This window comes from Lepus europaeus, chromosome 8 (genome assembly GCF_033115175.1).
Source record: "Lepus europaeus isolate LE1 chromosome 8, mLepTim1.pri, whole genome shotgun sequence".
Lineage (NCBI taxonomy): Eukaryota > Metazoa > Chordata > Mammalia > Lagomorpha > Leporidae > Lepus > Lepus europaeus.
In genome coordinates, this window is record NC_084834.1 from 109,274,230 (window position 1) to 109,295,949 (window position 21,720).

At 39.3% G+C, this 21,720-nt stretch overlaps 1 protein-coding gene across 2 annotated transcripts in view; it reads left to right on the forward strand.

The window, feature by feature from the left end:
* Positions 1–21,720, forward strand: part of LOC133765709 (transmembrane protease serine 11E-like) — a 52,612-nt gene that overhangs the window by 16,727 nt on the left and 14,165 nt on the right. For both annotated transcript variants that reach the window (XM_062199250.1, XM_062199251.1), the window contains exons 3-8: positions 3,877–4,001; positions 8,450–8,571; positions 11,519–11,586; positions 14,583–14,746; positions 17,731–17,769; positions 20,388–20,565. In XM_062199250.1, the coding sequence (XP_062055234.1) occupies positions 3,877–4,001; positions 8,450–8,571; positions 11,519–11,586; positions 14,583–14,746; positions 17,731–17,769; positions 20,388–20,565 (696 nt within the window). The remainder of the gene's footprint in view (positions 1–3,876; positions 4,002–8,449; positions 8,572–11,518; positions 11,587–14,582; positions 14,747–17,730; positions 17,770–20,387; positions 20,566–21,720) is intronic.

Genomic DNA, 21,720 nt, shown 5'->3' on the forward strand with positions numbered 1-21,720 from the left:
GGGTGTTATGGCACAGCAGAAGCCCATTTCCCATTCTGTAGTGCTTGGAATAAAATCCTTCCCCTGATTCTGATCCTGCTTCATATTTTTTTCCCACCATGTGAAGCAGCAAGCAATGGCTCCAGTACTTGAGTCCCTGCCACCCATGGGGGAGACCTGAATGGAGTTCCCACTCCTGGCTTCAGCTATGGAAGGCATCTGGGTAGTGAACCCATGGATTGAAGATCTATCACTGTCTCTGTCACTCTGCATTCCAAATAAATAAAAATAAATAATAAATTTTGAAAAGGTGATAATAATGCAACTCTGGACATATTACTTTTTTTCTGGAAATTTGAAGCTAAACAAATACATCCATACACTAACTGTCATATTTACCTGACTTGTCACTAAATGCACATGTCCTTAAGCTAAGAAAAAAAATTATAACAAGAAAGCAGCTTGATACCACTGAGGCTACTGGAATCCACCCAGTCTGTGCTAAGGCGAATATGCATGAGGTGGTTCAGATAAGTTCCAGCAGGTAGAGAGAATGATTGGGCAACTGTTTATGTGTAGGAGCAGGTTAGTTATACAAGTGTCTGTTGACAGGTAAAATGGATTTATCCCTCCATTTCACTAATTTTTTGAGCACACTTCCTAACCACATGCAATTTGAAGCAATTTAGTACTGAATCACATGCTGAGAAAAAAAACAATTAAGAAACAGAGTAAATTATACTTCAACAAACCTAGAAAATAAAAGAAACTGAATCCGTTTGAAAAGCAAAGCCATCCAGACCAGGAAAGGAAGAGATAATGTTTTAAACGACAACCGTCTCAGCAATGTGGTCATTACCATTATTACTAATAATTAAAATAATGATGATAATAATAAACATCTTTGCTTTTTTACAATGATTTTATACTTGGAAGCTCAAAGTACTAACGTATCTTACCATTTTTATCTTCACATTGCTCATCAGCTTAGGAGGGTTTTTTGCAATTATTACCTGTTTTTCATATGGAGAAGAGAGCGAATTGAATCTCCCAGTATAAAACTTTATAATTAATAGGATGGTAGCAGAGTCCAGAAATACACTCTTATTTCTTTTCTATTTCTTATTCCACCTCGTATTGTTAATGATTTGGCATGCCTGCTGCATATTTTGCTATGCAAATACATATGGTGCTCTATTAGTTATATGAAAAAGTGCCACTGATCAACCTGTAGCTCTCCCTCATCAATTTCATGACTGCATTACTTACATTTCTGTCTTGATTAAAAGTTACTGTAAAACTAATAGAACTTGTCATGTTTTACAACTCTACATAGCAATAAAATGCTTTTGATAATTGTGTCATGTTTTCTACCAGTGCAAATTCATATTCTCCAACTGGCATGCTTTGATATTGGCTGAAAAATCCCTCCCTCCCTGTATCCCCACACCGTTTTGCTTACGTCTGCTATATGCATCTCCTTTCTCCTGCAACAGATGAACAGCAAGCATTCAGAGGTGAACTGGAGTCAGTTTGGGGGGTTTCTTAGGCACAGTTGCATATAAAAATATACTTCTTGTGGAAAGGTCTTTTTAGATTGCAGTAATTACCATTCTAGGAACAGGTGTTTGGAATCCCACTCAAGGGAGAACTGGAGTTGGAGGAAGGGAGGGAGGAATATGAAGTTTCCCTAGCAACAGCCCCCACGGGAAAACCATGACACAAGGGAGGAGACCTGGTAGACTCCTTGGAGCCCTGTGCTGCATCCCAGAGCCTTCAGCAGGGGCAGAGACCTGTGGAGATGATGACACCTATGACTTTTACATAACAATGTTCCCCACACCGTGGATGGGAGAGCCAGGATGCAAGGAGAGTCTGACACCAACCAATATGATAACAACATCATTTCCTGGTGTTATATCACTAGGAAATGGAGTCCTCTTGATTTCTGTAGCAAAAAATTATTCACTGTGAAATGCTTTGCAGTTTGCAACAACTTTACCAATTATGACTTCATTCTACAGTGCTTTAGACAGAGTCAGGATCCTACTCATTACTGAAAAGCTAGAAATTGTACTAGAAAAATTACTAGAAAATCAGCTCAGAGTTTAAATGATTTAAGTTACAGAACTAATAAAGAAAGGCTGATAAGGTAAACTGAGAATACTTTATCTCAAAAATTAAAAAGAAAGGAGAGCAAGAGAAATAAGAAAGGAAGAAAGGTAGGAAGGAAGGAAGGGGAGAGAAAAGGAAAGGGAAGGGAAGGGAAGGGAAGGGAAGGGAAGGAAAGGAAAGGAAAGAAGGGAGTGAGAAGGAAGGGGAAAGGAGGGAGGAGAAGGGAGGGTGGTAGGAAGGGGAAATCATTATACTCTTAGAATTGTACCTATGAGCTGTATTTAATCTGTTAAAAGCTATAAAACCAAAAACAAATAAAATATTAGTCACAAACAAAAATGAATCTAAATTTTCTTTCAAAGAATCAAAGTAAGTAAGTGCTGGATGTAAAGTCCTCTTATTATGATTCAATATCTAGTGCTCCTCCAGGAAAATACCACATTTCACCCCAGTCTCAATGAACCACACAGGTAGTGCCCAAAGAAAGAGAAGTACAGGACACAGATAAATAATCTGCATGATAAATAACTCAAGAAATGTATAACAGCAATGTCTTATTCAAACTCCTTAGCCACTCTGATATTTCATTTTCTCTGGCTTACGAGTTTGCTTACCAAGTATTTTAAATCCAGTGAACAGCACACAATATCAATCAAACTAAAGCCAGGTTGATTAACTTTTTTCCATAATCATGTTTTAGGAGTAGAACAAATGAGAGAGGTTGAGAGAATCTCATGCAGACAGGAGTTCCTGTAGCATCCCTGAAGCATAAATGTAAAGATTAGCTTAGAAACTCAGGTTCTCCAGAACGAGACCTCTAGTGAACTCTTACACAAAGTTTGGTTTGGAAATCGTAAGGTAAAGGGGGCAAAATTGGTGTTTCCCCATGCAGGGCACCAAATGTAAGGAAAAGGGGAGCGATGTTTCTATGCCCTTTTTCCTTACAGAAATAAGTCAGAAAATTAGAAGTCCAGAATTAGAAGCTGTGTCTGGAAACTGGTATAGCTGAAGATGCAATACACTTCAGAGGCTGTTAGAGTGCTAGGGGTTAGTGTTGGTGTGCCAGTTAAAATGCCAGCTAAGACACCAATGTCCTGTATTGGAGTGCCTACCTCCCCTCCTGACTCCAGCTTCCTCAGAGTCTATAGGGTAGCAAGTGATAACTCAATTAGTTGGGCTTCTGCCACCCATGTGGGATACCTGGACTAAGTTCCTGGCTCCCAGTTTCAGCCTGGTCCATTCCCATTTGGAGATGGGCCAGTGAATGGATTTTTTTGTCTCTCTCTCTCTCTCATACACACACACACACACACTTTCTGATAAGTAAGTAAATAAATAAATATTTTTTAAAGATTGCAGAGTACTAGAAACAGTCTTCAAGCATTGTTGTAGCTCGTAGGTATAGTGCTCGATTCTGTATCTTGTACACAGCCAGGTCATCAAATACTGGCTTACACTTAAGTGGCACTTCCTAACATGCCAGCCACCATTACAGGCATTTTACAGATAGTACTTGTTTTAATCCTCACAAAAATACCATGAGATAGGTACTGTTATTATCATCTTCATTTGATGGATGAGGACATTGTGGCACAAAGAAGTCATGTCAAATTACTTGCCACAGGTCAAACAGCTAGAGCCAGGATTAGTCTCAGTAGAGAGAGACTAGGATGTGAAGACAGAATACTATGAATCATGTCCTTTATCCCCCAGAAATATCTGTTCTGCCTAAGGAGAGGGTGCAGTGTGCCCTGTGATATAATCCATTTCTTTCGTTTTCAGGTCAGCTGTGGTGAAAGACAGGAAAAGCGCCTGTTTGGAGCCCTGGGTTATTGGCCTCATCACCTTCCTATCTCTGATTGTCCTGGCAGTGTGTATTGGAGTCACTGTTCATTATGTGAGACACAGTAAGTATAAGCAGCCCCAGCATCATATGATTTACCCAAATATTTCCTCACATCTCTTCCTGTTTTGATTTGCCTCAGGTTTGTTGATTGATACTAATGACTCATTTGCCTACCTGGTGCAAAGAACTCTTCACCTGCCTTGTTTCTCATTGAATCCTCACAATTCTGGACTCCTAGCTTGGAAAAATGCTGTAGTGGGAAACTGTTGAATAAGTACCTATTTCTATTGTTGAGATGTTCATGTTGCAATGTCCTTGGACTGTGGTGATTAAAGAGGATAGGATATGCTGAGAAGGTTAATTATAAAGGGATCACTCTACAGTTATCAGATTTCTCACTGCCAGATGAATGGCTGGTTGCTATTTCATTAGAAAACTCTCAAGGGCACTTCAAAAGTGCTCATCCAGAGAATAACCACCCGTCTGAAGTGGCCTTCTATTCTGCCTTGGGTTTGTAATTAGTTTACCCCACTATGACCTGTGAGTTTAATTTCTCCCCCTGTGCCTAGATGATGCTTTGAGGCTCTAGGTCTGGTAACCATAGAAGTTAATCACTTGATTCTAATTTAATTGGGGATTTGTCAAAGTTGGTTTCATCTGGGAAGAATGATCTATAAACTGGCCATCTTCTTTTACTATCACACAAATCTAATCTCAATTTCTACAGCTAAGTGGATTGTTCCTGAGTAGTTTTAAGAAATTTTTTTTTAAGTTTTTTTTCAATAGAATGTACCCACGTACAGGTCCTTAAATTGTGGGTATTTGCATTTGCTATCAGAGATTTCTCTGAGACTGGTTTTATTTACAAAGAACTGCTAGAATTTACTTTTACAGTTTTCTCAGGAGTATACTGAACCCAAACGTAACAGTGGGACTCAAATGCTGCTGTTAGTATCACTCCTTAGTATGGGTGCCTAGAATCATGTTTCATTCACTTTGTATTTCCAAAAATTAGCAGAATCCAGGCCCATATTAGGTGCTTTACAAACATTTACAAGGGTGACCATTTGGCACAGCAGCAGAGACACGCACGTCCCAGGCAGAGTTCCTGCGTTTGAACACTGTCCCTCCTCATTCCAGCTTCCAGCCTGGAAGGCACTAGGTGATGCTCAAGTGGGTTGCCCTTACCATTCACATAGGGACCTTGAATGAGTCCCAGTTTCCCATTTTCAGCTTAGTCCAGCTTTGGCCATTGTATGCATTTGAAAAATGAACCAATGCTTAGGAAGTCTCTCTGTCACTCCCTGTCTCTCTCACCTTGACTCTCTGCCTCCTAAGTAAAGTTTAAAAATATATATATATTTCCAAATATTTAGTTAACATTGAGTGATACAAATGATTTAATCATACCAACAGTATCTTCTTTGAGCCTACTTTAGCTTGTTTGACTTCACAAGGAATTTGTGTCTGATCACCTTGGTGAGAAAAAAATGTGGTCCTTACTACTTCTTTGCCTCTTCCCAAGCCAAGTTTTATAAGGCTTATAAATCTTTTGCATATACATATCATGAAAACCTGACAAGGTTCTCCCAGTAACCTTTCCTAAACCTATTGTTTGGATGATTAGTTGAGAAAGATGAAACACCGACTCCTGCTACCCACAGAGCACACCTGGATACACAGTGATTGCTGTGATGTGTGCTGTCATCAGCTTCCAGACCTGCGTCTGTTTGGGAACATAGACTCACAACAGAGTGGATATAGCACATGAGCCTTTAGGAACTGGCATGCCAAAATAATCAAAGCAAACCAATCTGTTACAGAAATCACCAGACATGGATGAAGGTAATTGTATTTGAGAAAACAGCATTTTGACTCTCATTTCATAAAGCCCAGGACAGAATAAAATTCTATGTGTAGTTTGTGTCCATGTCCTTCAATGCTGCATTTCTGCCCCTTTGTCATTTAGTTGTAATCTGGCTAATTTGTTATAAGCAACATCACTGCAAGTTAGATAATCAAAAACCAGTTATAAAATTATCCACAAGCTCAAGTCCATCCTTCTTTTTCTTACTTTTCTGTTAATATTCCAAACAGTATTTTTCAATAGCCCCACATGCCACATAATTCTTGTAACTGGGAATATGTTTTGACACTTAGTGCCTGGTTAAGCTTAAAGCGAAGTAAAATATTGTATCTAAATAAATTGGTCATTTGATTGAATCATATGAAATTGTCCATATTTGACTTTTTTGACCTATGCAAATAGCAATTTCAAATGAGTCAACCTAATAATTAAAAAAACAAACATGACTGAGAGTACTCTGTTCTTCTTTAGAACCTGGCTGTTTCCTCTGTGCTTAGGTCCCAGCAGCATGCATCACCTGGGAGCATGTTAGAAACACAGAATCTTGGGGCAGGAGATTGGCGCACTCATCCCATATCAGAGTGCCTTGTTTGACTGCTGACTCCACTTCCCACTTTAGCTTCCTGCTAATGTGCACCCTGGGAGGCAGCAAATGATGGCTCAATTTCTTTGGATGCCTACCTCTCACGTGGAAGACCCTGATGGAATTCTGGGCTACTCACTTCAGCCTGGCCCAGAATAGGCTGTTGTGTACATTTGGGGAGTGTATCAACAGATGCGATCTCTCCTGTGCCCTCCACTCCCACTTTTCAAATAATAATAATAATAAAAAAAAGAAATACATGGCTGGTGTTGTGATACAATGGGTTAAGTCATCAGTTGCATCCCATATCTGAGCACTGGCTGTTCCATTTCAGATCCAGCTCTCTGCAAACGTACCCAAGAGGGCAGTAGATTATAGCCCAAGTACTTGGGTCCCTGCCAACCACATGGGAGAGCCAGATGGACTTCCTGCTGCTGGCTTCCTCCTGGCCCAGTCCTGGCTGTTGTCTGGGGACTGAACCAGTAGATGGAAGCGCTCTCTCTCTCTCTCTCTCTCTCTCTCTCTCTTTCTGTAACTCTACCTCTCAAATAAACAAATAAAATCTTTTTTTTTTTAAATACAAATGCAGAATCTCAGGTACAACTTGAGACCTTATATACTAGAATCTGCATTTTAACGGGATACATGTTCTGTTGCACTTGGACAAGTCATGTACAGTTCTGAGATTGCCACCTGAGATTGTGGGTAATGCTGCAGTTATTCTAAATTAAATGGGCTATGTGAATATTTCTGAGACATGGTGCTCAAAGTTAGTTAGTTAGTTGGTTAGTTATTTTCCCCTGGACTTTAAATGAAGAGGAAATGAATGGAAAGGAAGAGAGAAGGGGAAAGAAGTTTAGGTTGGATGAGGCATACTCCATTTTCCATAAACAGCCATTTTTGCCACTATTATATTAATAAGGCTTGGCAGAGTATCTTTCACCCAAAAACAAAACAAAACAAAACAAAAAAAACAGTGTTAATATTCCTTGAATGAGTAAATGAATCATCAGAGGGTTGCGTGCTTGCATCATGTATAGGAGGCTAGAAGAAAAGCTACATCGTTTTAACTGTCCAGCAGGCAAAACATGTTGGCTATTTAGGCACAGAGAGGGCAGACTGGCTAAGAGCAGACAAGCCATCCACGTGGGTATGGAAGAAGCTAACTGGAGTGACAAGGGATGTCAGGTGGCTGCTCTATCTGCCTAAACATCTATTTGCTGAATCCCTAGCATTTTTAAATAAGATTTATTTATTTATTTATTTATTTGAGAGGCAGAGTCACAGACAGACAGAGGGAGAGACAGAGAGAAATATCTTCTGTCTACTGGTTCACTCCCCAGATAGCCTCAATGGCTGGAGCCAGGCCAATCCGAAGCCAGGAGCCAGAGCTTCTTCCGGGTCTCCTACGCAAGTGCAGGGGCACAAGCACTTGGGATATCTTTGCTTTTCCAGGCCAGAAGCAGAGAGCTGGATAGGAAGAGGAGCAGCTGGGACTCATAAGGGATACTGGTGCCACAGGCAGTAGCTTAGCCTACCACACCACAGTGCTGGCCCCAATCCCTAGGATTTTAATTCCTACCTTTGTCTCCTTTATAGCCAAAATTAATTTTCTTGTACCAGAGTGTTTGTGACCAGAATTGATGTATAGTTTGCTAAATTGAGAATAACCTAATTTTTGAATATGAAAATACGTTCACCCTTGGGAAGCTTCAGAATCTATCACCACAGGTGTGTGCAGATGACATGACTTGCAATCTCTTGTGGCTTATTCAGGCATGAATGGATAATACATGAGTAACCAGCCCGCAGCTGCAGGGTAGTTGTACATTACTCCAGGAACACCAAGCGTTTATTAGAGCATTAGCACTCATATGATGATGAATGCTACTGTCTTTCATTCTGAGACAGCATCAGAGCCTGAGAAAACGTGATGAAGATGATGACCTGGGATGGGCCTTGCCTCCATGTCTTTCTAGGAGTCCCCCAGATGGAGAAATAACTATGCTTTACACACACTGGGCAAAAATCATGATTTTTTTTGTCTCTTTCTTTATAGATCACAGAGAGACCCACCATTACTATAGCACATTGTTATTCACAAGTGACAAAGTATATGGTGACTTTGGAAAGGAGGCTTCTAAAAATTTCACAGAAATGAGCCAGAGAATTGAATCAATGGTAAGCAATTTCTTTTCTTCACTTCTGGGGCATTTGCTGTCACTGTAGATTATGTATAAGATGGATATGGACTATCTTAGTATAAAAACTTCTAAAATATCCATTCAACTGATCCTAGTCTATCTTTGCAAGATGGGAAATGACTTTACCTAAGGGATCTGAAAAAAACTGATAATACTGCCCAGGCTGAACCAAATGACCTTGATCATTTTTGTGTCCCTCTTACTCAGCCTTCCTAGCTAGCACTATGTTCTTGATCGGCAGAGCCCAGAAACTGAGAATGTGAGTGTGGTCCTTGGTATGATTGCTGCATCCTATGCTTCCTAAGAAAGAGACCCTCAGGAAAAAAAAGATTGTCAGTACTGAAACTATTCGACATGAACCTGAACAGTTATTTAGTTTTAAAAATCCCCCACTTTGGGTCAGCTTTTGCTACACAAATCTATAGGAAGTTCCTGGATACTGGTCACTACCCTTAAGACATCATTAAGTCCACTATCCTTAAGACACGATCCATTGGGGCCGGTGCTGTGGCATAGTAGGTAAAGCCATCACCTCCAGTACCGGGATCCCATGTAGGTGCCAGTTTGAGTTCCAGCTGCTCCACTTCCCATCCAGCTCTCTGCTATGGTCTGGGAAAGCAGTGGAAGATGGCCCAAGTCCTTGGGCCCCTGCACCCACGTGGGAGACCTGGAGGAGGCTCCTGGTTCCTGGCTTCGGATCAGCACAGCTCTGGTCATTGTGGCCAATTGGAGAGTGAACCAGCGGATGGAGGACCTCTCTCTCACTCTGCCTCTCCTCTCTCTCTGTAACTATTTCAAATACATAAATAAATCTTTTTTTAAAAAGACACTATCCATAATACATTTTATTTTATTTTTATTTATTTTTTAACTTTTATTTAGTAAATATAAATTTCCAAAGTACAGTTTATGGATTACAATGGCTTCCCCCCCCCCATAACTTCCCTCCCATTTGCACCCTTCCCATCTCCCGCTCCCTCTCATTCTTATTTTATTTTATTTTAAATTTTTTTTTTTAAATTTTTTTTTGTGGACAGGCAGAGTGGAGAGTGAGAGAGAGAGACAGAGAGAAAGGTCTTCCTTTTCCGTTGGTTCACCCCCCAGTGGCCGCTGCGGCCGCCATACTGCAGCCGGCGCACCACGCGGATCTGAAGCCAGGAGCCAGGTGCTTCTGGTCTCCCATGCGGGTGCAGGGCCCAAGGACTTGGGCCGTCCTCCAGTGCACCCCCGGGCCACAGCAGAGAGCTGGACTGGAAGAGGAGAAACCGGGACAGAATCCGGTGCCCCAAATAGGACTAGAACCTGGGGTGCCGGTGCTGCAGGCGGAGGATTAGTCATAATACATTTTAACATGATCCCCAGGTGGTTCATTTGCACATTGAAGTTGCACATTCACAATGAGGGGTGAATCATATATTTAAGAAATTGGAAAAATTAATAGTATGGACCAGAATGATGAGTTCCCATCACTATCAGATTATGTAAAGAATAATTTGGGCTTTTGCTGATAGCTCGTGAGGTAATGAGTGGAATGATGTGGTGGAAAGAACACTGGACTAGGGGCAGGGACTCCTAGCTGTAGTACCATCTCCAGTCTGATGATCTGTCATTAGGCATGTTGCTCTATCATTCTGGAAAAAATTCCCTTATTTGAAAAGTAAGGTAATTTTGATTAGATAAAGTCAATTAATTTCCAAATTTGTCTTCCAGTTCTAATATCCTGAGTAAGAACTGGATGGAAGTGGCTCCCTGCTCTCCAGAAACTGCCTAGTAGCCCAGAAACCTGAGGATTCGGCCACTTAACTGGGGAGGAGGTCAAATCCTGGTTATGTTTGTATTTGTAAACAGCAAGACAGGGAAGTGTATAAAGAATTTCTTCTCTAAGACCAAATACATTCATAAAATAAAGGAAAGCAAATGGAACCAGAAAAGTTAAAAAAAAATACAACTATTTCTGATGTTCTTTTTGTCATTCCCCTATATAAGTTATGTAAGATCCAGTCTGACAACATCTTCAACACCTTTGGAATTAATAATTATTTTAAAATTACTTAGCAGAAACAAACTCTTAGATAAAATTCTCCAAGTGAATAACTCTTCAGAGAATTTCTCTGTACTCTACTGATTTGCCTCATCATTATAGGAACTGGCCCTGGGTTCAAAGACTCGGGAGTCAATGAAATGTAAAAAAGAATATAAAGGCTCAATGCTTCTGCCCATCAGTCAGCAGACTGCAGTGACTGTGTTTGATAAAGAGCCACACCCTGAAACCAGGAAACATCTCAAGTGTTTCCCTACCTAAACTCCCAATTAAAAAAAAAGAAATAAGTTGGCTGGAATTCTTATTTTTAGCTGTAAGAAATATCTCCACAAAATACTTAGTTCTATCTTATTAGAGAAAATCTCACAGGTGAGTTAAGCTAGGTATCTCGGTTTACATGGGCATAGCCAAGAGCCTTTCATGTGCTAGCAGGGTACTTGTTATGCCAGGATACCTGGCAACCTTTTCACTGGATTTAGGAAACATGTGACACTGCCATACACTCATGTTCATGATCTATCACTTGGCAGGCTACTTCACTGCTTTTATCTACCTGCACTACAAGTTCTTATCTCAGGGCACAAGCACTCTCACTTTTCAAGAAAGAGCCCATTCATTCTCCCTGGTCTCTTTTGAAGTATAACACAGCAGATGGTATCTCTTGCCTTGCCATGATTTCTCAGCTGCTAGTTCCTGAGGTGTTTAGTTGAAGTCACTGAGTAGAATACCAAAAGAAAAAAATCCTCAAAATTCCTCAAGTTCCACACTTTGTGAAATACCTTTGATGGTTTAAACATGTTTTTAAATTTTCCTAAAGTTTTGAATTAACTCACAGAATTTCAGAAAATGTTCTTGCTGATATATTTAAATATTTTTCAAACAGGTGAAAAATGCATTCCATAAATCTCCATTAAGGGGAGAATTTGTCAAGTCTCACATTATCAAGTACAGGTATGTATATCTAAAATGCTGACTTGTGAATTTAATTTAAAGCTGATGTTATTAACATGGTCAGCAATAAATAGGTTTTCAAGTGTCAATAATATGATGTAATTCAATGCAAGCAACATTTATTTGGCACTTGTTATATGTAAGTCATGATTTACAATGTCCCTTACTCATTCTCTAAATCCAAAGGTAAGCATTCACAAGATGATTATTAGGGACAAAGGTGTAACTCGTGCCTGTGCTACAAAATTGTTTTTTTGGAAACTCTAAGTAGCACAAACAGGTACTCCTACACATCTCTTGGCTTAGTAGCAAGTATTATCCTGTGTAAAATAGTATTATAGATAAGGCATATCTTCAGCTCTTGGTTCTCCTCCTTATCAATCTTTCTTCTTTTTTACTTTGTTCTATCCTACCCCTTTATACTCAACCATTTAGTTAAGAAGACTTCAGATCTGTTCACCAGCTATAACATTTTTAGCAAAATTCTATGAGTATTTTAAATAGCCTGTAGTCTTAATACAATTAATCATAGCTTTCAAAAATAGTGTAAGAACCAATTTCAGTATTATTCCATTGAAAAAACTCTAAGAGTTTCCTTCCAGTCTGTTCCTTCACTGACAACTCTAAGGCATAACTTTTGACAATGTTCTCCTAAAAATTCTGTTCTATCCAGTTGTTTAAGAAAACTTCCTTGCTTGGATTTCCATCTGCTTCTCTGTTCCTTGAAGGGGACTTAAGATCTTAAGGGGACCTCCAGCCACATGGCTTCATACACTGTTGAAATCCATGTTTCTATCTCCATTTTGAGCTATTTTTCTGATTTTGGTAGTTATATGCTTGCCTGTGCTCATATGAATCTGGAAGTTCCATAGACAAGTCTCTAACTCAAGGAGAATCCAATCACACTACTGAAACGTCTAGAAATCATCACACTCTCCTCCCCTTCCTGTGCACCCCATATTTATGAATAACACAATTTCATTGATTCTGTTTTCCAAATGACTTTCCTCTTTGTTCACCTCCTCATCCCAGTAATCTTGCTCCTATTATTCATTACTCCATCACCTGTTACTGCAATAATAAGAAGATACAGTCAGTTTTGGAGCAGTTGAGGCAAGATACTGAGAAATCACATGGATCTGAAAAATGAGTCTGTCTTGGTTGAAGTAAAGGAAACTGAGCTACAGATATAAATTTGCTCCTTGTAAGCTCAAAATTTTAGAAAGCCTGGGTGTAAATTTCTCAGAAAAATGGTAATGCACAAAGAAAAAAGATGATGAAGAAAGCTTGAAGAACAACTTAAATAAATTAATATTAAATAATAGCATTAAAGTTAATTTAAGTTATTTAAGGGAACAGGAGAAAAATAGGAATCTGGAAAATAGAGAAGGAATAGGAAAAAAAAAAGTCATGAGAGAGGCACCACAGATATGAAGACCGGAACTTTCAAGGAGAAAGAGGATGACATGGACAGACCCGAGAGGCCACTGAAAAGAACATACTGGATCTGTCAAGTAGGAAGCCTTCAGTGTTCAAGTAGAAAGACAGCTCCATGGGAAAGCAGGGAGAAGTGGGCTGCAGTGAAGTAAATACAAGGTGAAGTGTAATCTATCCTTTGCAGAAGGTTTGCTGTCATAAGAAGGTGATAGATAAGTTGCCAAGTACAGAGAGGGTTTTGTTTGTTTTGGTTTTTGTCAGCCAGCCAGTATAGAACTAGCTTATGAGAATGAAGAAGAAATAAGTAATTGCCAGTGAAGGGTTGCTGAGACAGTGAGAGTGTGAGCTACATAACAACACTCTCTTTAAATCCAATTTTTTTTTCAGATTACAAAAACATTATAAACTTTTATTTTTTAAAATTTTTTATTTTTTAAAAATTTTTATTTAATAAATATAAATTTTGAAGGTACAACTTTTGGGTTATAGCGGTTTTTCCCCCTATAGCCACCCTCCCACCCACAACCATCCCACCTCCCACTCCCTCTCCCTTCCCATTCTTCATTAAGATTCATTTTTAATTATCTTTATGTGCAGAAGTTCAACTTAGTATATACTAAGTAAAGATTTCAACAGACTGCACCCACACAGACACATAAAGTACTGTATATAGAAAGTGAAAGCCTTCTGTCCAGCAATTCAATTTCAAGAAACAATGCATTTTCTTAACAATTATTATGAATGTCTTTCCAATGACTGTATTAGATCTACTTTATTTTTTAGCTGGTTCTATAGTATTTCATTAGAGGTGTGTGTCAGTGTTGATGTAGCCAATGTCCTATTGATGAACACTTGCATTGTTAGTTATCCTTCTGTTTTAAAAGCATGTCATGTTTGAAGATTTAATTTTGGAAAGTGGTAAATGCTGTGTCAGAGAGGATAGATATTCAAAATTGCTCTCTAATAATAAGAGTCTAATTTGTATCCCATTTATAATTTATGAGAGTAGGGGTAGATGTGATATACAGTAAAGAGTAGGATTCTTTGGGAGTTGACTGTGAATTCATACAAATAGCATTAAAGTTAATTAATGCTATATCCTGAAAATGCAGTTACATGAACTCATTCAATCCGGTCAAGTTTTCTAATATATTTAGGATCTGGAATGGTTTAGAAGAGTCTGAAAGTAACTTAGGAGACATTGGCAGATTTAAATTATAGGAATTAAATTTGAGAGCCAGAACCACAATTGTTTTCATATTTCCCACATATTTTGTTTGGTAACTTTGAACGATAGACAAGGTGAGTGCCTTTTTACATTAATAGGCATGTGCTTAACTAGATCCTTCGTGGTGAGACCATGAACTACTCACCTTATTATCAGGAACACTGAATTGGGGGTTCCATACATGGTAAATGAGAATATAGGAGGAAACATTTATAGGCTTATTTGTATTCACTTTTGTGCATCTGTATGTGTTTCAGTGAATGATATAGAATAACATGGATTGTGAAATTACCATCGGTCTTCATTCCTTTTATTTTCTTCTGGTCCGCAGTCAGGAGGAAGATGGAGTGTTGGCCCATATGCTGTTGATTTTTCGATTCCGCTCTACTGAAGATACTGAAAACATCAATAAAATTATTCAGCGTATTCTAAATGAAAAGCTACAAGATGCTACAGGACCTCCTAAGCTAGATCCTGAATCAGTTGAAATTAAAAGTAGGTTTCTTTTATTTAGCTGACTTCTCTCACATAGAACAGATTCATGTGAAGACTGAGCTTGGGTACACATTTACAGTTTTTCTTTTGAATCTTCTTTAATTTTGGGGTATTGCCACCAACAGGGCATTTTTTTTGCAACTAAGTTGGTGCTGATGGTGCATTTTAATTTTTAAAACTATCTCCATTATTATGTTTCCTATACAGACTTATAATTAACTCCTGAGCAGGTTCTTCTAAACTGTGCCTTGTGCATTGGCTACAGCATCCAGTTATAATAGGAAAAGCAGCTTTGTGTATTCCTCTTCTTTTCCTCTTTGCCTCCCTCTAATATTATTTCTTTTTGTAACATATGCATGCTTTATTGTTTTTTAAATTAGTAGTATTATTTTTATTTAAGGGATTTATTAGTACATTGGATTTTCAGGGTCACAATAAATGCATGATAATTACTTCAACACAATTCTCATCACTTCTTATGCTAATGTGATATTAATACAAAGAGAACAGATTCAGTGTTCACAGATACAATTCTAAGAATACAATGATACTTCCAACCACCCCCTCTCCGTCCCTCCCTCTTCCTCCCTTCCTCTCTCCCTTCCGTCCTTCATTTTTCTCTCTCTCTCTCTCTCTTTCTTTCTCTTAACAGCTTTACTTGCTGTATCACAATGCCTTCTCAAATAGTAATGACAGTTCCAATTTACACTAACCACTTTTCTATTTATCTATTTTTACTTTATAACAGATTCAATATAATTCATTTTATTTATTTATCTATTTGAAAGAGTTACAGAGAGAGAAGGAGAGACAGAGAGAAGGACAGAGATCATCCACCTGCTGGTTCAATCCCCAAAGGGCCACAACTGCCAGGATTGGGCCAGGCTGAGACCAGGAGTCCCAGGCTTCATCCTTGTCTTCCACATGGGAGCAGGGGCTCAAGCACCTGGGCCATCTTCCGCTGCCTTCCGAAAATCATTAGCATGGAATTGGATCAGAAGTGGAGCAGCTGGGACTCAAACTGGTGTCCATATAGGATGCTGGTGTCAAAGGCACAACACCAGCCTCTTTTTTTTTTTTTTAATTTATTTGACAGAGTTATAGACAATGAGACAGAGAGGAGGTCTTCCTTCCATTGGTTCACTCCCCAAATGGCTGCTATGGCTGGCACTGCGCCGATCCAAAGCCAGGAGCCAGGTGCTTCTTCCTGGTCTCCCATGTGGGTGCAGGGGCCCAAGCACTTGGGCCATCCTTCACTGCCCTCCCAGGCCACAGCAGAGAGCTGGACTGGAAGAGGAGCAACCGGGACTAGAGCCGGTACCCATATTGGATGCCGGCACTGAAGGCAGAGGATTAACCAAGTGAACCACGTTGCCAGCCCCCAACCAGCCTCTTTTTAAAAGTTTTTAAGATAATATATTTTAACTTACCTTACAGTCGTGTGCTTAATTCTCTAGCAGATAAAGAGTTCAACTGGTAAAAATAAAAAGGATCCTAGTTTACTGGAGTTATAGGCAAGAATTATGAAAAATAGGCCGGCGTCATGGCTCACTAGGCTAATCCTCTACCTGCGGCACCAGCACACCGGGTTCTAGTGGGCCCCTGCCACTCACATGGGACATCCAGATGGGGTTTCAGGCTCCTGGCTTTGGCCTGGCCCAGACTTAACTGTTGCAGCCATTTGGAGAGTAAACCAATGGGTGGACAATTTCTCTCTCTCTTTTTCCCTCTCTGACACTCTGCATTTCAAATAAATAAATGAATCTTTAAAAAAATAAAATAAAACCTCAGCAGAGGTTCCATGCACATGTGAATGTAAGTTAATCCATGGAGATGCCATTTGAACATGCTATACAAACATGACTCTACTTATAGCTTAGTAAAGTGATCTCAAATTCTGGTCAGTAAAAATGTAATCACACTGGGGCTGTCAATACTATGATTTAGGTTAGCATTTCCCAAAGATGGGCAATGGACAACCTGCATCTTATTTTCTGGGGTAAAATTTAGACTTTTATGCTTCAACACAAAACTGCTGAATCATAAATACTGGGAAAGGGGGCAGGAGTTTACATTATAAATATGCTTCCCATGTAACTCTTTATTTTTTAAAGATTTTTTTAAATTTATTTTAAAGAGTTACAGAGGGAGGTAGAGTCATAGAGAGAAGTCTTCCAACTGCTTGTTCACTCCCCAAATGACTGCAATGGCCAGAGCTGAGCTGATCCGAAGCCAGGAGTGAAGAGCTCCTTCTGGGTCTCCTACACGAGTTCAGGAGTCCTAGGACTTGGGCCATCTACTACTGCTTTCCCAGGCCATAGCAGAGAGCTGGATTGGAAGTAGAGCATCCGGGTCTTGAACTGGCACCCATATGGGATGCCGGCACTTTAGGCCAGAGTGTTAACCCACTGCACAACATTGCCAGCCCCTGTAACTCTTTTTTTTTTTTTTTTAAGATTGATTTATTTGTTTAAAAGGCAGAGTTACAGAGAGAAGAAGAGACAGAGATCTTCCATCTGCTGGTTCACTCTCTAGATGGCCACAATGGCCAGGACTGGGCCAGATCGAAGTCAGGAACCAGGAGCTTCTTCCAGGTGCAGAGACCCAAGCATGCGGGCCTTCTTCCACTGCTTTTTCTGGGCCATTAGCAGGGAACTGGATTGGAAGTGGAGCAGCTGAAACTTCAATCAGCATCCATAGGGGATGCCAGGGTTGCAGGTGATGCCTTTGTCCACCATTCCACAACACTGGCACCTCCCATGTAACTCTTATCCCTGTTACAATTTCAAATACTCTGTTCTTGTCTCCTCTCCTCAAGGCAATGAAAATTCTGTTTATGACAAATTAACAGTGTTACTTTCTGTATAAGCTAGAATGCTCTCTTATATGAAATTTAACAGTCTTTTAGTAGGTGAAATACTTAGTTGCTTAGTGCAATACTGATGTGCTGATCTTGTTCTAGTCACCATTTCTCTGTGTTTCAGAAATCAACAAGACAGAAACAGACAAATTTCTGAACAACTGTAAGTCTAATATACTTATTGAAATTCCATTATGTATATGTAAATTGTTAACACTTTACATCATTTAGGCTTTCTTTGTGCTGATTTTACAGGGACAAGATACAATTTTGTTAGTTTCTCCAGAGCTCAAGGTGCTTTTTCTCATGTCTGAGACCTGGCATGAGAAAAAGGGGGAACTTTGGAGTGGATGTATGTGTGCATATGGCAAATGTGTAGTGGAAGTGAACGTTAAGTGTTAAAGAAGGGACAACAAATGTTCACTTATCAATGTTATGTTTGCCAATATTCATGATATATTTTCATAAAGTCTCCTATAGATTTTCTAAAAGCAATCTGAATGTTGGAATTTTTCAGCTAGAAGAAAAAACTTGCTGTTACTCTATCCTAACCAAAATCTTCTTGATGTAATTAGCCCCATGCTATGAAAGTTCCAGGCAATTGTTGGATTGGAGTATCTTTTCATAAAATTTCTGAAGGCCCAACTAATATGTCTATACATATCTTAAAAGCAATAACCCTAGATCTGAAACCTTTCTTTCTTCAAAGTTTAGAGAGTACATTTAATAACTATGAAATTAGTGCAAATTATACTTATCTTAAAAGATGGATGCAAATGTGGTACTCATCAGTTCAGATATTGGTTAATGTATAAATTTAACAGAATCCCAAATCCTATTACTTGACTGGCATATGCTCATTGCATCAATATTTATCAGGAATCTACTATGTGCTAGGTCTTTATTAGGCAATAGGGATTCATCATAGATTAGATATAACCTCTGCCTAGAACAGCTCATACTCTAATGGGACTAGATGGATGACACTCACATGAATGCAGAGTCATGCGTTGCTTAGCAGAGGGATGTGTTTTGAGAAATGCAGGTGATTTCATAGTTGTGTGAATATTGTAATGTGTATTTACACAGGCCTATATGGCAGAGGTCAATTACTCAACATGGCCTGTTGATGCAATCAAGCAATGTGGTAAACATATTTATAAGGCTGCTATGAGGGTAAGATGGCATGCTGTTCTACAGTTAACTTTTTTGTAACTAAGATACACTCTATGATAAAGAAAAGACTGTATAGCAGATATTTGTCAATAGCCTAGTGATTTAATGCCATTATCAACTATTATGTAGTATCCATAATTGTGTTGCTACACCACAATACACTTTTTTTTTTGCAACTGCATCACCACAAATGCATGAGTAATACATTACACTATAATGTTACAATGCATATGACATATCTAGCTCCATTATTTTCTTCTGGGAAAACCATTGTACATGTAATCTGTCATCTACTGAAACACCACTGTGTGGCACATGATTGAAAATCTTAAACAACAGTTTTCAGTCAAGGACAACTTTGATACATAAGGTGGCATCTCCTGCTGTGGCATTTTTTTCATGATTGTAGAGGTGATTTTACCAGCATGTGTAAGCCAGGATCCTGCTAAACATCCCATGATGCACTGGCCAGCTTCAAAATGAAGAATTCTATTTGCCAAAACATGAATAGTGCCAAGTTTAAGTAACTGCAATAAGCAATGTTGAACAATGTGTGTGTGTGTGAGTTTGTGTGTGTGTGTATTTAATTTAGTTAACTCCCTTTCATCTTATAAGATTTAAGCCTGTCATTAGTACTTTTAGGATGCCTTCTCTAACAATTTCCATGTCTTCAAAGTAGATTAGTTGTGACTTTCTTGATGCTTCAATAATAATAACACTTTATAAATACATATTAAGATACTTTAAATAATTCATGGACTAATGTAATTAAAAGATAAGCTTATTTTGGGTAAAACATACATATATGTACATATATTTGTATATGAGGAATCTTGAAAAAGTTCATGAAAATGTGTATTTTGAAATAACTGTATTGATTTGAAAAACCTTTTTCTATATGGTGGGCATTTGGTGCAGTGGATAAGATGCCATTTGTGAAACCCACAACCCATAGCGGAGCACCTGTGTTCAAGTCCAGCTGTGCTCCTGATTCCTTCTTTCGGCTAATACCCACTTAGGAAGCATCAGGGGATCCCTTGAGTAGCTGGGTCCCTGCCACCGAATGACCTAGGTTGAGTTCCTAGCTCCTGTCTTCAGCTTAACCTTGCACCAGCTATTGTGAGTATTTGGGGAATGAACTTGCAAATTAAAGATCTTTCTCTTTTTCTCTGTCCCCCTCCATCTCTCTTTCAAATAAAATACAATAAAATAAATAAAATAAAATAAATACAAATTTTTGCATGAAAATACTTTTTCATTTCATTTTTCTGTGAATTCTTTAAAGTATCCTCATATGTAGAGTATTATTATTATTATTATTATTATTACTACTACTACTAAAGCATCAAGAAAGTCAGAACTAATCCAGTTTGGAAGCAAGGGAATTGTCAGAGAAAGCATTCCAGAAGAAGTTAGGACAGATTTAAGTCTGAAAAGCTGAAGAAGAGTTAGAGTTAGCTAAATGAAATAAATACTACTGTGTAAGGAACAACTTGAAAAAATGCTTCATACTAATGGAGCTAAAAGTACAAGAAATTTGGGATGTAGTAGCACAACTGAATACATAAAACAATTGCTAATTACTGCATCCTATCTCTTTGACAGGTTGTGGGACACGAAGGAGTAAATCCGCAGGTCAGAGCATCAGGATAGTTGGTGGTACAGAGGTCGAAGAAGGAGAATGGCCATGGCAAGCCAGCCTGCAATGGGATGGGTTCCATCGCTGTGGAGCCACTCTAATTAACAGCACATGGCTTCTGAGTGCTGCTCACTGCTTTATCTTGTAAGTCCGGATCCTTCCTAATGATTGAGGGTGAGAAAAATGCACTGGAAATACCAAAAGGAAATTCGTAGATCTATCCCCAGCATGAAAAGTTAAATATCAAAATGATCACAATTAACTAAAGCTACAAGAAGTAGCTTAAAATAGTATATTATGACTGTTATATAAGTCTCATGGTAAGCACAGAACCAATTGCTTTAGCATATATGCAAATGATAAAGAGAAAGGAATCAAAGTTTAGCACTGTAGAGAATTATCAAATCACAACAGATGAAGAAAGGACCTTCAAAAACAAAGAAAGTGAACAAATAACCAAATGGTAAGACTTAAGACTTTTGGCAGTGCTCAGGACCAGGGTCTGGTGCTAAGAACCCTTAGTGCTTCGAAGGAGGGCGCAGCCGAAAAGGAGGCCGCCCTCTTGTCCTTCATGCAAAGCACGTTCTTGGGGAACCTGGCACTAAACCATTCCTAGACCACCTGCTTGTGGGTCAGGGTTCCATACCTAGCAAAGCAGCTCCCTCATTGTGATCTATTGCAAGCCCTGGAGGGTAGGGAGAAAAAAAAATAGAGTAAGTCCTTAACTCAATAATAACCTTGAATGTAAATTAATTAAATTCTCTAAAGAAAAGACAGGGTGTAGGTGATTGGATTAAAAAAATAAGATCCGCTGAGAGCGGCAAGATGGTGGAATAGGAGGGGAGTACACTGATAGTCCGGGGAAAGACAGTTTAATAAAAGTGAAGATACTGCAGGTTTAAGGAAGCATAGAGGAAGAAACAGCAAAGGAAACTCTTCTGGAACTAGTGATTCACAGTGGACCTGCGTGGAGAGCGTGGGAGCCCAAGTTCGGGACACCAGCAGCAGAATCAACACACCAGCACTGGAACGTGAGGTGAGCTGAACCTCAATAGCCCGAGACACCAGCGGGAAAGCGGAAGGAGGAGACTAGAGGGAACGAGGCTTGAAACCCCGTGGGGAAAAGTTCACCAGGCTAACTAGAAGAGAGAGAGAGAAAAAAAAAGTGACCGATATGGACACGAGTTTCTCTCTCTCCACTCACCTCTCAAAGGCGAGCAAGACAAAGAGCAGGCGCCATTTTGGACATACGTCATAAGCAGGGCGACCTCAGGTCTGCACTGGCCCTGAGCCTAGCAA